The following is a 15,503-nucleotide window of genomic DNA, read 5'->3' as shown; positions in this document are numbered from 1 at the left end:
TCACTGGGGAGTAAGGACTAGGAAAGTTTGTTGTTTTCGGCATGCAAAAATTATAGCAATATATTATTGAACGTACATGGCTGCCTGTGGCAATGTTTGGTATTGAACAACTGCTACAGCATGAAAATTATATGGTAACAAGAAGCCTAAAGGATCTGCAACTTGTTGTTCTCTACTGATTTTGCTTCACAGTAATCATATCATATAAACACACTGAAATTAGTTGACTAGAGCCTAGACGGTAGTATCATAGTATGCCTGTACAGTGTGGGCATATGAAACATTAAGTTTGGTGTTTGACCAATTCAATTATGTAACCGAATATATCTTACAACTCTGTCCAATCTCCAATGAAAGTAGGATTATCAGTACTTCAGTTTCTCATGTTATCTGGTCTAGTTGTCAGACCTATTATTATTATTGTTATGTGCTAAATTTTCTACTAACAGGTAACAATAATCAAGTTACACATCCTCTTTGTTCTTGCAATTTTGTTTTGAATTCTGGACTTGTTGGTGAGCAGTAATCACATATTCTCTCCTTTACTCAGATCATGGAAAAATGGAATAATATGCTGGAATGCTGGTATCTCTTTTTCTACAGTGAAGTCCCTGCGTTGTTATTTTACTTTATTTTGCTTCGCTGGTGATGCTTGCAGTTCTTTGCCCAACCATATTTATTGAAAGAACCCTGTGCATGTTCAATGACTCATCAGTTTGTTATTTGGAAAGTTTGCACTGCTAATTATGGTTTTGCACCATTCATGTATTTGTACTTGATTAGAAAACTGACAGTTACACGGAAGTAATTGAAATTGGTGATCTCCATACATGTTTGATTGCTCATGTCAAATCTGGGTCAAATTACTAATATGTGTATATATCACATTGTAAGAGATGTCTATATCTCAGAACTAACAGCAAGTGGTGCTGAGAAACTAGCCATATGTCTGATGTATGCACATCTACGACAATTCAAATCACTTGGGTTTTCGGGTGCAGCCCAAGAAAGCCACTTAATGGCCGAGAAAATTAGGAAGTTAGCCTAAATACATCATACATACACATATTACAATCATACCGTGTGATCCTCCTTACATGACATTCACAGCAATAAGCTATACTGTTCCTCATTTTCTTATGGAACCAGTTAGTCTGATCCAACCTGTTATTTTAGGGGTTCAATTTCGTCTAGCCCGGTGTCGCTGGTTTAACGAGAACCAGCGATCCTGAGCAATGTTTGGGCAACCTGATTAATTCCAATGACACCCTCAGGAATGCCAAAACACTAGTCAGCACCCGAACGAAAGGCGACGCCGGGGCGCCGCCTATCACTGAAGCAGGGGCATCAACGGCGCCAGTGAACCACGGGAGTCGGAGCGCGGCGGCGGCGGTGAGCCGCTCCTGGGGGTTAAACGTGAGGAGCCCCTTCAGGACGTCGAACCCATCCTGCGACAGCGTCTCGCTGGGAAACAGCTCCCGGAGCCGGCCGTGGTGACTAGGCCACCGTGGCAGCCGCGCGAACCGACGCAGCACCTTCCCGACAATGAGCGGCGGCGCGAACGTCTGCAGCGTCTGCCAGCCCGGCGTGCCGAGCACATCGAACATCCTGTCGAGCTGGCGCGTGCCGGCGTCCACCTTGAAGAGCACCTCGCCGGAGAGCAGCTCCGCCATGACGCACCCGAGCGACCACAGGTCGACGCGCTCGTCGTAGTCCGTCCTGCGCGTCAGCACCTCGGGCGCCATGTACCAGGTCGTACCCGCTCGCGAGTACGGCGGGCCGGCCCCAGCGGTGCACATGGCCAGCCCGTAGTCGCAGATCTTCACGGCGCCGCCACCGTCCTCGCCGACGAGGACGTTCCCCGGCTTGATGTCGCGGTGGACGATACGGTGCGCGTGCATCGCTTCGGCGCCGGTCAGGAGCTGCCTCATGATCCGGCGCACCTCGGCCTCCGGGAACGGGGCGCCGTGGGCGCGCAGGCGCTCCCTCAGGGCGCGGCGCAGGCTCGCCCCGCCGTGCTCCATGACGAGGGAGTACTTCTTGGTGCGCGGGTCGCGCGCGACGGCGTGGAGGCCGACGAGGTGGGGGTGGCCGCCGCAGGCCGCCAGGAAGCAGGCCTCCCGCAGCAGGTCGCGGACGACGTCGGGGCCTCTCTTGCCGTCTCGCCTCCGGAACGTCTTGATGGCGACGGCCTGGCCGGTCTTGCGGTGGCGCGCCTCGACGACGGCGCCGGAGCTGCCGCTGCCGATCTCTCCTATCTGCTTGTAGCTGCGGGTGCTGTCCACGCACAGCTTCCTCCTCCTCTTGTTCCGGCGGGTTTTCGCCGCCGCGGCGCGGTCGTCGATCATGGCGCAGATGGCCGCGACTCGGCGGGCGCTCATGGGTGATCCCCCCGCGGCGTACTCCTCGATCTTCGCACAGATGGCAGCGAGCCGTGTGGCGTCCATGATCGTTCCCGACGAGGCGACCTCGTCGACGGTCGTGCACCCGACGACGGGTGCAACTGATCGCTTGGCAGCCATGCCGATCGAAGTGGTGTCGTGTTGTAGCCGGGGCACGAGCGGAGTACGCCGTCCACGTCACATAAGTAGAGGCGGATGCGCCTTGGGCCGAGTAGTGGTCGGATTCACAAAATAGTCGAAGACGTAACGTGGGTTAACAACTTATTAGTAGCAGATTACAGAGATTATTACAAGATGGTACATCAAACCGAACACGATCTTCAGTCTAATCCGACCAGGATCTGACCTAAAACACCAAAGTCAAACACAGTCAACCACGATCATCTCCGGCCGGACTCCGACTTGGTGAGGCTCCTCAGCCTTCCCAGCATCCTGACCTTGCCCTCCCACCCCATCCCCTTCCTCCCTTTCTTCGTCGGCGACCCGTCAGAGAGCTCCGCCGCCGAGTCCTCCCACTGGAGATCATCAGCCGCGTTTCTCCTGGCCTTCAGCTCGGCCGCGAGCTCCGTCACCGCCGTCTCCGGCTCGTCCCTGTTCCTCAGAAGCACCTCTCCGACCTCGGCCGGAGTCATCTCCGCGCCGCCCCTGATGGAGTCCTCCGCCGCGTCGAGCATCTCGTGGTAGCCGACGCCGACGTAGCGCTGCACCAGCTCCCGCATGGCGTGCGCGCCGCACGCGTCGAGGCGCACGTGGACGTCCATCCTGCCCGGGCGAAGCAGGGCGGGGTCGATGCCGTCCACGTGGTTCGTCGTGAACACGATGATGCGCTCCTCACCGCAGCACGACCAAAGGCCGTCGGTGAAGTTGAGGAGCCCGGACAGCGTCACCTTGCCCCGGTGGTTGCCGCCGGCGTCGTCGTCCGAGTCGGATGAGTCGTCGCCGTAGGCGGCGGCGTGGAGCTTGCGCCTTTTCTGCAGCCTCTCGGAGGCTAGGCCGCGGTCGCCGGTGAGGTGGAGGGAGCAGTCGATGTCCTCGATGACAATGAGCGAGCGGTTGGTGGTCTGGATGAGGAGCGCGCGGAGGTCGGCATTGGTGGCGACGCGGGTGAGCTCCAGGTCGAACACGTCGTACCGGAGGTGGTTCGCCATGGCGGCGATGAGCGAAGACTTGCCAGAGCCCGGCGGGCCGTGCAGGAGGTACCCGCGTTTCCACGGTCTCCCCGTCCGGCGGTAGAACTCCCTCCCCTCGGCGAACGCCGTGAGGTCGGCCAGGAGGCGCGCCTTGAGGGCCGGGTCGAGCGCGAGCGTGTCGAAGGTGGCCGGGTGGCAGAACGGCACCGACGCCCACGCCGCGGCGCCCCGCGGGGACGCCGCGTTGGTGTGCAGCCGCCGCGCCCGCGACGAGCGCTCCAGGTGATCCGCCGCGGCGGCGAGGTGCGCGAGGTACTCCGGGAGCACCGCGGCGGCGTGTCGCTTGGGGAGGCGCAGCGAGAAGGACCGGCGCTCCTCGAGCGAGTCCTGGAGCGTGTCGGCGTGGTGCGTCCACACGGCGCGGTGGCCGTTGAAGGTGTCCGCGACGGAGTGGTTCGGGGAGAGCGACACTGACGGCGGCGCGGGCGCGGCCGAGGCCGGCGCGGCGTAGGCGGAGCGCGGGAGCGAGAGCGTGAGGCGGGGCGGCGGAGGGGAGGAGAGGAGGAGGGAGCGGTGGAGGTAGAGCTGGACGTGGCGGTAGAGCGCGTTGGGCTCGACGGCGGCGGAGCCGAGGAACTCGGGGACGTCGAAGTAGGAGTAGGGCGTGAGCGAGTCCTGGAGCGACTGCCACAGCGAGTGAAGCAGGGAGAGGAGCTGCGTGGGGAGGACGTTCTGCAGGATGGTGAGGAGGCCCAGGAGCGACCACATCTGCGACAGGAACTCCATTGACGCGGTCGCGATGGACCTTAGCCCTGAGCCCTTGAGCTCAGCTTCTTGCAACCCGTGCTCTCGCTCTACCTGGGTTCTTGGTATGGCTCTTGACCTACCAGTACACCGGTAGCGAGTAGAAGAGTGTGGTCAAGTGTAGCTTGGGGCATTGGCGGCCATGGCATCTAGTTATACGTAGGGAAAGTTCCATGGAAAGAGAGGGGGAAGAGAAAAGTTACACGTTACACACCGTAGGCTCCACTAGTATATATGCGTGCATGCATTCTTCAAAGACGGATAAGAATTCTAATACTCCATCCGTTTCAAATTATAAATCATTTTAAAAATCTTGAAGAGTCAAACCATCTCAAAGTTTGACTAAAATTATAGAGAAAAATATAAAGATTTATGACATCAAATATGTGCACTATGAAAATATAGCGAACAAAGAATCTAATAATACTTAATTAGTATCATAAATGTTATTATCTTGTTATATAAATTTGATCAAATTTGAAAACTTTGACTCTCCAAGATTTTTGGAATGACTTATAATTTGGAACGGAGAGAGTATCTGACTATCACGGCAGGTGAATCACTCATACCCCCGTCTCTAAGTTTGCGCTGGCATATTATCATGAGAATTAACGACTTATACTAGACGAAGGCAGGGAACACCAATGCCCTGTTAGATTTTGCAGCAGACTGTTCCATGATTTCCTAGGGTTTGTATACTAGACCTGGGGATCATATATCTTATCACTGTATGGCTGCATCCACAATCAAGTCCTAAGAGGAATTATTATGTGACAGAACAGAAGACCTTTTTTTTCCAAAGGAATCGAGGCGATGCAAGAAGATTATTTTGGCTGCGGCTCCGCCTCTAGAGACGAGGAAAAGGGACTGAAAAAGAGGTGAAAGGGGCAGGGAGTAAGGTGCCGCTTCTCTTTTGCACACGCTCTTTGGCCATCTTTAGCAGGGAGGGGTGGAGTTGCCTCGGCAGCTGGGAAAGGACACGGTGGCGCACTGGCCACACTGCCGGCCGGCCGGCCGTGCGGCCCAGGAAAGCAGGGCTATGCGCACGGAGCGAGGGCGGCGCATCGAACGTTCTCTTCGCTCCGGCATTGCTGATCTTCCTCCACTAGTGCTCCGGCGCCTGACTGACTACGACTGATCTATGCATTTGAAAGTGACAGCCGAAACACACGCAGAGTTCGTTCGAACGCATGCACTGGCTACTGACATTCGTGCAGATTTCATGACTGCTTCTCTGCTACTGACATTCGTTCGAACGAGCAGCAAAACGCGCCTGCTACTCTGCTCTCTGAATTCGCTATTCAGTGAGAGTAGCAGCACACTGCTCATACTGTTTGCATTGCAGGTACTTTCTTCTACATGTGGATGTCACATGGGGATCAAACTCGCACGAAGCATAGGATTCTTACGCCCAAACAAAAGCTCAGTTTGCACCCGCCGTCTTTGCTGCCAAAGCAGGGCGGGGGAGATTAGTTTTACCAAAGGCTGGGCTTAAAGGCCCTAATTGTCCTTTGTAGCTGACACTGACGACGGGGGCGCTGCTGGAGGCGCCTTTTGCCGGGAGGGAATATATGCCAAAAAGAGAACCCATCATTGCGAGACGGGCCTTTCCGTCGCGTGCAACCGTCGTCTCCCTTTCGACATGGGCCGAAAATCGCAGTGGAGCGAGCGGCTCTCGGCTCCGTTCTTGACATCACGCATGTCAAAGAACAGGAGCTTTATATCTGTTTATTATTGCGCTCTCTTTCAGTCATCCTATGTGCTATCTTTTTCTGCTTTTTCAGCTACGAGCTCGGCAATGTTTTATGCTAGAAATCTGTAAGGTAAGGATGATGCTTGGTTTCTTGAGGGTAAGCATTACGTACTAGTGAGCAATCTGAAATTCCACCGAAAGTATCTGAATTTGTGGATGATAGGCAGGAAGCTCTAACACCATTGCTAGAATACAAGGCCTAGGATGCTTCCCTGCTTTTGGGCTATCTTTTTCCCTCATAAAAACATTTGGCACTTTCCTTCAAAGGAATTTTCCTTGCATTTGGCATCTGCCTGCAGTATTCTCCATACACATGGCTGGGAATCTGATTTTGAGTCCCCCAAAACGGTACTTTTTCTGAGCGTGCAAACTTTAACCTTTACCTAGCGGTGCTTTTGCATTGGGTCTTTTGTGGAAACTTTTCTTTTTCCTTTATTTCAATTCCATTATGCTACCTTTGGCCTAAGATAGATTATTAAACTAGACTGCCCTTTTTTTGAAAATTAGACTGCCCTTTTTATCTACAGATTTTTTTCCATCGGTTAAAATAGTGGGTCCTGACTACTGCTGATGAAATCGCGTAAAAATGCTCTAAAATGGGCAATTGCGCCTGCAGAGAGTCCGAAGATGCAACAGTACTAATTGGTCCGGCCCAGTTTGTTGAAGTCATGCCATGCCACAACAAGCAGCAGGGCCTGCAGGGCCTTTGTAGCAGGCTTCACTTGGGTAAATATAACAGCCCAATCCTAGGGATAAAGACCCAATCCTAACAAGCTTCACTTAGGTATTTATGGTCTCATTTGGTTTGTGCTGTGCTAGTGAATGCTAGTCACTTTGACTGCTAATTACGGTATCGAATAAAGCCAGTTTATAAAATCAACTTCAGAACCCCCGCGCTAGTGACCCTGAAGAATTTAATGAGGCCTTTGGCCGCGCGATCAGAGGATCGTTACTGTAGCATCACTGTAGCAAATCATTGATTAATTACTATCATTAGATTCGTCGCGAAAAGTTACACCCATCCCTAAAAAGGTTTTGCAAATTGACTTCATTTACTACTTCATGCATAGAAGATTCTCTTGTAAAATGTAATAGCGTAGCATGAACCAAACGAGGCCATAAGCCCAATCCAGAGCATTACGTATTTATGATTGGCCACTCCCAAAAAAAAAGTATTTATGATGATAGGGGGTAATTCCCGTGATTGTTCGTGGTACTGTTCGGACTTAGTTTTGCAAACTAGAACTCCATTACAATTACTTTAAAGTCCTTTTTAAAAAGGCTTACTCATAGCAGTAGCAGGAGTGGTGGAGGCCGGAATAACTGGCAGAAAGGGTTGCTTCCTCTTCTTCCTTCTCCCATCTTTTCTCTCATGCTTCTTTCTCAAATTTGTAGAGGAGATTTAACGGGGCTTCGTGGAAATCATGGCAGTAGGGGGAGAGGCAGGGGGCTCGAGCCCCTCTCGCCCCATCGCTAGATCCGCTACTTGTAGCAGCTAGACACGTTGTAAGCACACACCACAATGGTAGAGCCATATAAATCATTGAGTTGGATGTTTCAGTAGATGAAGTGTGACGCTGAGGTACAAGTCTGCAACGTTAAGTGTGGCAGTCCCTTGGTTATTTTTTTTATCAACATTCATTTTCTATGTAAATCTCTTGCCATGTCATTATTTTTATCTATGTGGCAACTTATTTAAAACCCCTATAAACCACCACTGAGAATTTCAATAAAGGTAGTAGGCATTTTTCTCTAAGCTCTTTTCCTATGACGACAAAAAAAAGGCCTTTAAATCCGAATGTATACTCTCTGTGTTGCTGGCCCGTTGAGCTTCCGCAAAACTGGGAAATCTTTCTAAAGCAAGCACTTGTAGTTAGGTTTGGTGTTCAAGGGGTGTGTGTGTTTGAAAGGAATGTTCAAGTTGCGTTCAGAGTTTTAGAATTGTTCCATGTTGGTATTTAATTTGATAATGCTAGGATTAGAACGTCCAGCGTGTAGAAAAAATCAATGCCTCGACCCATATTGTAAGAGTCAAGTAACGATATTGCAATTACTATTTCTTTATATTGCTGTGGCGTGGATGTCGCATGAAACATGATGTTAATGTTGGGTTGAAAAATTTTCATTCTCGAATTGAATATCCAAGCCAATTATATACACATTTTTTTGATATTGCAAGTGCTAATTTCTGATGTGGCAACTATTATTTATCAATGTTGTGACGGACCGTCCGATGAAAAAATTCTGATCCGACGTTCGGGCGCTAGGAGTGCCGTGATCAGCCGGATCTACAACAATTAGTTTGGTTAAGCCAGCGTCAATCATAGAACTGTTTTTCTATGGTGAGTAATCATCACTTATGGTGACAATGGCTCAAATCCGAGCAATAACGTGTACGATCAAAATCCCCAACCCATGCGTACTCTAAGCAAGTATTTACGTGGGCGCGGCGAGGTGCCAAAAGTTTGAGGCTACATCACGAAATCGGGAGAAACTACTCTCCCGCTGCCTCAAAAAATAAGTCATTCTAAAAATTTTAGGACACATTAACAAGAAGATAGAATAATCATGTTTGCACCTATTCAAGGGCGGAGCCACCACTAGGGCGAGCCAGGGCGGCCGCCCTAGGTCCCTCTAGAAGAGCTCCAGAGCATATCTAGGTAGTGAGGAAGAAGAAGGATGATGGATCTGACATCTGAGGAACATAGGAAGAACAGAGGAGAACAGAAAATTGGCTTTCGAAGAACAGATTACTTAAGAAAGGAGTAACCGTTCATACAAGTTGTTTGATACCGTTCCTCCTCGCATGCACTCAGTATTTAACAAGCAACTCTCTTGCGTTTACATGGGCTAGGTCCGATACATGCACGCAAACATATCTAGCGAACCCATTCGCTGCGCTAAAACGGACACTAGACTTCCTGGTGCGGTGGCCCATAGTATTAGATGCTTCCTCAGGTTCGGGGGTACTGACAATATCCCCCGTTCTCAACTTCAGCAGGGGTTCATGATGGCACGGCGGCACCCTCCGAACGTGAGGATGACGGTCCTCTGCTACTGAGAGTTGTGAGACCCAGGCCATTGGCGCATTGGACGAGTGGGCTGCCCGGTCGAGTGGGCTGCGGCCTCTTAAGCGTTTCAGCCTAGCGTCCCAGCTCAGCGATATGTCTACTTGCCACCAGATGTCGTTGCCGACTTCGGCAGTTCACCATCCACCCCCCCTGCAGTCCCACTCAGAGCCCACACCAGCGTGTCGCTGCCGTTGCATGATGGGCGATCGCGACGGCGCCCCGCACCCGTCCGTCCTGCAACCCCGCCTCGGCACCCCCGGCCGCGCACCGCGGGTGCCTTCAGCCAGGCATGCTACCTCGACGCCTCACTCCGACTGTGCAAAAGTTTTATCGTAGAACTTCGCCTTAGGTCAATTCCTGGGCTGGCTTCGCCACTGCCCCTATTTATTACCTATATTTGACGCTGATTGATTCTTACATGCGTATTAAATAGATATGTTTTTTGGACAAATTTTGAATGTTAGATTAATTTGTTTTTTTTGTTACGGAGGGAGTACCATTTTACCTCGCGAAGTTTCATTTTTGGAAACAAGCACAATCAGCATCACAGCCAGAGCAGGAGACGGTACAGTTGATTCTCGTTGCATTGACAGTTGGACTCTGATCTTACAGCAGTTACATTACCGCAGGTGCTTTTTTTACATCGATCGATATTGATCGGGCAGCAACCGGAACTCTGATCACCTGCTCGCGAGCGGGAACCACTTGTCCCGGAAGTTGGACTGGTAGGAGACCATGACGAGGAGCAGCAGGAGCAGGAGCCCGACGCCCCAAGGCGACCCGCCGGCGCGGTGGATGGAGTCCCGCTCGGGCATCGGCACCGCCAGCAGGTCGCCCACGCCCCGCGCCGCGCCGCCCTTGCCCGCCGAGACGCCCGACAGCAGCCGCACGGCCAGCAGCAGCGCGAACGGCGACGCCATGAGCAGGATGCGCGCCTGGCCGGCGAACGACTCCGCCGCCGACTCGTAGCTCGTGTACCACGAGAAGCCCAGGAAGAGGAGCAGCACCAGCAGGAAGAAGCACAGGTGCAGCGGCACCTCCAGCGCGGCCCCCGCCGCCGACGGGCCGCCGCCGCCGCCGCTGTACGAGTTCCCCATCGATCGGTGGGGATTCGGCTGGAGCTTCGTTCGTGGACGGATGGATTTTCCCAGGCGATCTAGCAGGTCGTTTCTCGGATCGAAGCTAGCTTGGAGCTTGGTGGGGATGAACGCGATGGAGCCTGGGCTTCGATGGGGTCAGCTCGTTTGTAGGCACGCCGGCGATACGCCGCGCAGCCAATGGGCGCGCGCCACGAGTGACCGACCGCACATGGCGAGCTCGAGCGCCAGCCACTCGCCTTCCGACACGTACGCGCCGCGCGCGACATGGCCGGCGAGCAGCGGCGTGCGCGGCCGCGCGCGCACGTGGGGCCGGCTCCGCGGGAAGAGGAGGGGGAGGCGGGAGGGCGGCTTTGCTTAGCGCGCGAGCACGTCGCGTGCCCCTCGATGCTAAGCAAAGCGCGCCCGCTCGAAGGGGGTGGGGCGTACGTCAGCGGCGGAGCGTGGCCGCGCTGCCGTTGCCGCGCTGGCCGGTGCGTGGAGCGCAGCGGCTGCCTTGGCCAGGCGGCCGGATCTGTACTTTTCTTTGGGCCGGTGTTCCCCGCAGCTCAAGCATGGTCTGCAGCTGATGCGTGGTTTGGGGGATAAAAAAAGAGGCGACGAGGCGGGAATGTCTCCAAGCGTTTGGTTTGGAGCGTATCAGCGTGCTCTCGCAGAAGATGCGAGCGATCTAGGACATGGAGACCAGTGTTACTGCGTGGGTGGTCACGTGACGTGACGTGACGTAATATGTATGCCATCCGATTGGTCTGGTCAGGTTTTGGAGCAGATCTGGTCGAGTCAGCGTCCATTTTGCACGGATAGGATGTAGCGGCATGACGGGAAAAAAGAACAGAGCCGGAAAATATTATTTTTCTAAAAGATTTGAATTTGGAAAAGAAATCCGGCGCAAATTGATAGATGGACAGGAGGAAAAAAGGTCTAGGCCCACATAGTTTCATTGACGATACAGTCCTTTTATGGGCCGTTTCGGATTTCGCACGGGCCACACTACATTTGGTTATTTATGCTCGCGTTTGACGTGGGCCAAGGTGTCCCGGCCCATGGTCCTAACTAATCCCAAAAGCTAGCCAGCTTTCATTTGCCGTTTCTTTTTTTTTTTCCTTTTTTCTCAACGTAAATCATACGCCATATTATTTCACATTTTCACATCACATCACATCCTGGCAATCTCCATCCTCTGAAATATATATATAAACTCCTTCACGGGATACGAATCACGAATGTCAAGGTCAACGTGAACCAACAGCTGCTGGTTTGATTTATTTCTTCTTCTTCCTGAAGTCTTTCTGCAAGCGGTTGCAATCAGGCCCTGTACGTGTTCTTGGGAAACTGAACAGGAGTATGCTGTGTGCATCGCCAGCGTGCCTGTACATGGGAAGGAATGAAAGAGCAGAGGTGCAGAATTCTGCGCAGGCAGGCCGTGGTCACGCATAAGGCGATGGGCATGCGCAAGTGCCAGAACAGGCCGCGCCTTAATGCTCCTTCAGAAATTTCAGACGCTGTATTGCGGTACTGCCTAGTATGCCTAGTACGATTTCCGTATGAAACATAGAAGAGATTCCCCTATTTTCCTAGATAATAAATGAAAGATCCAATCTAAGAATTTAACCTGACAGGAAAATAACTCGAAACCATAAGTTGCATACACTGATTGTTTTAATTTTATCCCAGAAATTTAAATTGATGGCAGTTCACTACTACTTTAACAAACATTATGACCGGCCTAAAACTGCGGCATATTTAAGAAAAAGTTGTATCCTATTACTATTAGGGTGTTTTTCATGTCACACCAATTTCTCTATCTCCATCGAGCAAGAGCAGCCCTACCGAGTGCCATTTAGTTTTTAGTAAGATTGAGATTGTGATTTTCCATTGACTCTAGCTATGTACTCCCTCCGCTAGATTAATAGATTTTGATATGGATTTAGACATATATTATATTTAGGTGCGTAGTAAATACTATAAATTTAAAAGGACCAAAACATTTACATTTTGAAACGGATAGAGTAGCATTTAGAATTTTGGGGTTAGAAGAATTGGGTTTAGGGTTTGAGGGTTCTGGGATTTAGAGTGGCCTCCGGATAGAGACTGGAAGGGTGGTCCGGATCGGATAGAGAGTGGGATTTGTCGCTAGTTTCATGTACGGGTGTTAGAGGAGGGTTGTCAAACAGAGTGTTTAGCATGGCGGCTGGGCCATTGGGGAAAGAGGGTAGGGGCGACGGGTGAGAAAGAAGAAAAAAGCAACTGGATAAGCTGTAGTAGATAAGAGATCGAAATGTCCCAAAACTTGGGTGCTGTTTTGGTGGTTGAGAGAGACAGTGTTTGGCCATTTTGACAAATGAAACTTGGAAGTACTTAGCAACATGACTTAAGAAGCTGGACGACAATTTGAGAAAAAAATGGGGAAAAAAAGCATCAGTCAGTACCAGTAGGTGAGATCGAGCGAAAAGATGCTTTAAGAGGAAAAAAATTAAGGCGACAAAAGAAAAGATGGCACCAGCCCTTTTGACGCTCGATCTCACCCAAGTTTTTCTCCCATCATTGTCTCTCATTTCTCACGAAAGGAAATCGAAAGCCGCGAATTGGACGAAGTCTCGCCTCAAAAAAAAAAAAAGGAGGACGAAGTCGAACAAATGAATCTCTCAACTGAGCGCCGCTACCCAAATAAACAATTTCAAGAGCTAAAGAAGAATAGGTTTTTCCCCCCTCAGTCGTCATCACGAACCCGCTAAATGATCACACCATTGTTCCTCTCTAGAATTACAAGGTGAGATCCAGACTCACATTCTCTCTGTTCTCAGCAGCTTCTCCCCGGCGGCGTTCATGCTTCGACGAGGTGGACGAGGAAGACAGGGATAATCGCGAGCCGCCCTGCCCTGCTGCTGTGTTCCCTCTTCTTGCTCCTGCGGCCATTGCCTCCTCCTCCCGGCCTGGCAAGGACAGCTGCGCTGGGCGCTCTTGGCGTGCCAGCGGCGCGGCCACGGTGCCGGCCGGGACCCGCCAGAGCGCGGCAGCCGGCACGGGGCTGCCGGTGATCGGCTGCGACAGGGAGCCGGCCCCCGCATAGTACCTTGGCACCACGGGCGGAGCAGCCTGCGGGAGGTGGCTGGACCACGAGGGGTAGTGCGGCGGCGGCCCCGGCGGGGGCTCGTAGCGCGCCATGCCGAAGCGGTGTTGGTGGTAGCTGGTGAAGGCGGGGTACGCGTGGGGGTGGCCGGGGTACTGGGCGTGGTGCATGGCCATGGCGCTCTGGTACTGCGCGCGCTTCGCGTGCTGCCGCTCCCGCTTGTGCGCGTTCTGGTGCCCGCCCAGAGCCTGCGACGTCGGGAAGTTCCGGCAGCAGTAGTGGCACTCGAACTTGCGGCCTCCGCCACCGTCGCCTGCGCCTGCGCCCGCACCCGACCCCGCCGCATGGCCCCCCGCGGTGGCGCTGGACGCGGCAGCATCGCTGGTGGCGGTGGAGGACGTGGCGGCGTCGTGTGGGACCTCGAAGCCGAACAGCCGGATCGGCGAGGGGCTGGAGGATGACGCTGGCTGCGGCGGCTTGGGGCGGACGAAGGGGAGCTGCGAGAACGACTCGATGGCCGTGTCCGGGGAGCTGCCGCCGACGTGCTGCGCGTCCCGCTCGCTCATCGCCGCTCCCCGAGAGCGCGAGCGGATGCGCGCTTAGGCCTTAGGGTAAGGGGAATGTGTAGGGAAGCAAGGAAGGAGGAGACCTACGCAGCTAGCCTACGCCGCGGCGGCAGGAGCTTTTTTTCCCTCCTGCCCCTGCTGCTGCTGCGTTTATGGTGGTATGTTGGCATGGAGCTGAGCTGAGCAAGCTGCTCTGATGTATTGGGCGCGCGTGTCCCCTGCTAAAAAGGGTTAAATTCGGTGGGTAGCAGCGGGACCAGTTTAGGGTAAGGGTTCACAGGGGAAGTGTTAAATGCTGTGCGTGTTCAGATTTGTTGACTCCTACGTCTGCTAGCTCCTTGGCAATTGATGCAAAATAACATGAATTTAGGATCTTGTTTCTTCTTCGTTTTGTCGTATTTTAGATCGTGCTTGTTTCTCTTGGAGCACACTTATCTCAAACCCCAATGATAACACCTGATCCCAGAGGTGCTCATGGCCGTCCACATCCTCTCCGATCAAGAGTTGCTCTACATTCCCACATGCTCCCTATCTGTATCTTGAATAAACTTAGTTCCCACGGTTCTTAAATATCTGATGTTTAGGACAAATAAATTAGGCTCTACGACAATGATACCCTTATTATCGTTCATAGGCTAGCTACTTGTGATAGTATCTCTCACTAGGTAACCATCATTTGTCCCTACCTACGATCCACTGGTCAATGTGACTCAAATCCTCCCTAAAAAAATGCTACTCAAATCCCAAATCTAAACGGCCATGAAAAGCTTGCAAAATGGAGCATAAATCTCGAGGGACATCTTATTGTGGTGAATGAATTCATTTTTTAACAACTTTATATGTCAATGAAATATTCTCTCCGTACATCAACATAGCAAAAAAATGGTTTTTAATTTAAAATAAATTACTTATGTTTTTTAGTTTACATTTAAATATTTTTTATTCTCATAAAATGGAAAATTACGGAAAGAGCTAAACTTTTCCGGTTTCAACAATTTGATGGCTTTTGTTACCCGATTTGTAGTTGAATGTTGAAAATCGAATTTTTGTAATAGTTTAAGGGTGTAAGCCGGATTTTTCCCAAATGGTTTTTACCATTCATATTTCATCAAATGGCAAATATGTCTTTTTACAGTAAGCTATAAAACTCTCTATGGTTCAATATACATGTTGTTAGGACATGGACAGGGTTTACAAAATAAAGTTTTTACCAGTAAGTTCTAAGAAAAAATGACACCTTAGAGCATCCTTATGTATTATGTTATATCTAAATTTGAAGATTGTACCCTTTGTAAAAATAGAAAACCCCCAAATTGTATAAGGTAATCCAACAGATTAGGCATAATCGGTTTCACGTCAGTTCATCCCCACCAAGCTGAGCTCTCTTTGCCACCGAAATTCGTCGCAGTTGCTTGTTCTCTACTCAATTCCTCACATACACTGCATCATAGGATCACCACCAATCCATTTGAGCTCTTCCCGAGTTGAATCGACCACTGGAGCCCCAATCCCGGTCATCTTCTTCCTCGGTCTTCTTTCCTCCATGCCCAGGGCCCACCAGATCAGCTTTGGTGCCCCTCTCCTCTGCCTCTCAGTCAAGGTGCCGGCAG

At 51.6% G+C, this 15,503-nt stretch overlaps 2 protein-coding genes and 1 pseudogene across 2 annotated transcripts; all 3 read right to left on the bottom strand.

Moving 5' to 3' along the window:
* Positions 1-1,162: 1,162 nt before the first annotated feature.
* Positions 1,163-4,488, bottom strand: LOC120660817 (annotated as a pseudogene).
* A 5,230-nt stretch (positions 4,489-9,718) lies between these two features.
* Positions 9,719-10,793, bottom strand: LOC120658865. The gene has a single exon (XM_039937008.1). The coding sequence runs from the start codon at positions 10,255-10,257 to the stop codon at positions 9,841-9,843; it is 417 nt and encodes a 138-aa protein (XP_039792942.1). The 5' UTR covers positions 10,258-10,793; the 3' UTR covers positions 9,719-9,840.
* A 1,907-nt stretch (positions 10,794-12,700) lies between these two features.
* Positions 12,701-14,263, bottom strand: LOC120660816 (zinc finger protein 8-like). Its single transcript, XM_039939455.1, has one exon. It carries the CDS (start codon positions 13,891-13,893, stop codon positions 13,021-13,023), a length of 873 nt encoding a protein of 290 aa, XP_039795389.1. The 5' UTR covers positions 13,894-14,263; the 3' UTR covers positions 12,701-13,020.
* Between the last annotated feature and the right edge of the window lie 1,240 nt (positions 14,264-15,503).

This window comes from Panicum virgatum, chromosome 2N (assembly GCF_016808335.1).
Source record: "Panicum virgatum strain AP13 chromosome 2N, P.virgatum_v5, whole genome shotgun sequence".
Classification (NCBI taxonomy): Eukaryota; Viridiplantae; Streptophyta; class Magnoliopsida; order Poales; family Poaceae; genus Panicum; species Panicum virgatum.
This window is presented reverse-complemented; position numbering and strand designations above follow the sequence as displayed.

Bases quoted from the DNA above. Each gene is read 5' to 3' on its own strand.
- LOC120660816 (XM_039939455.1), bottom strand. From the start codon at position 13,893: ATGAGCGAGCGGGACGCGCAGCACGTCGGCGGCAGCTCCCCGGACACG.
- LOC120658865 (XM_039937008.1), bottom strand. From the start codon at position 10,257: ATGGGGAACTCGTACAGCGGCGGCGGCGGCGGCCCGTCGGCGGCGGGG.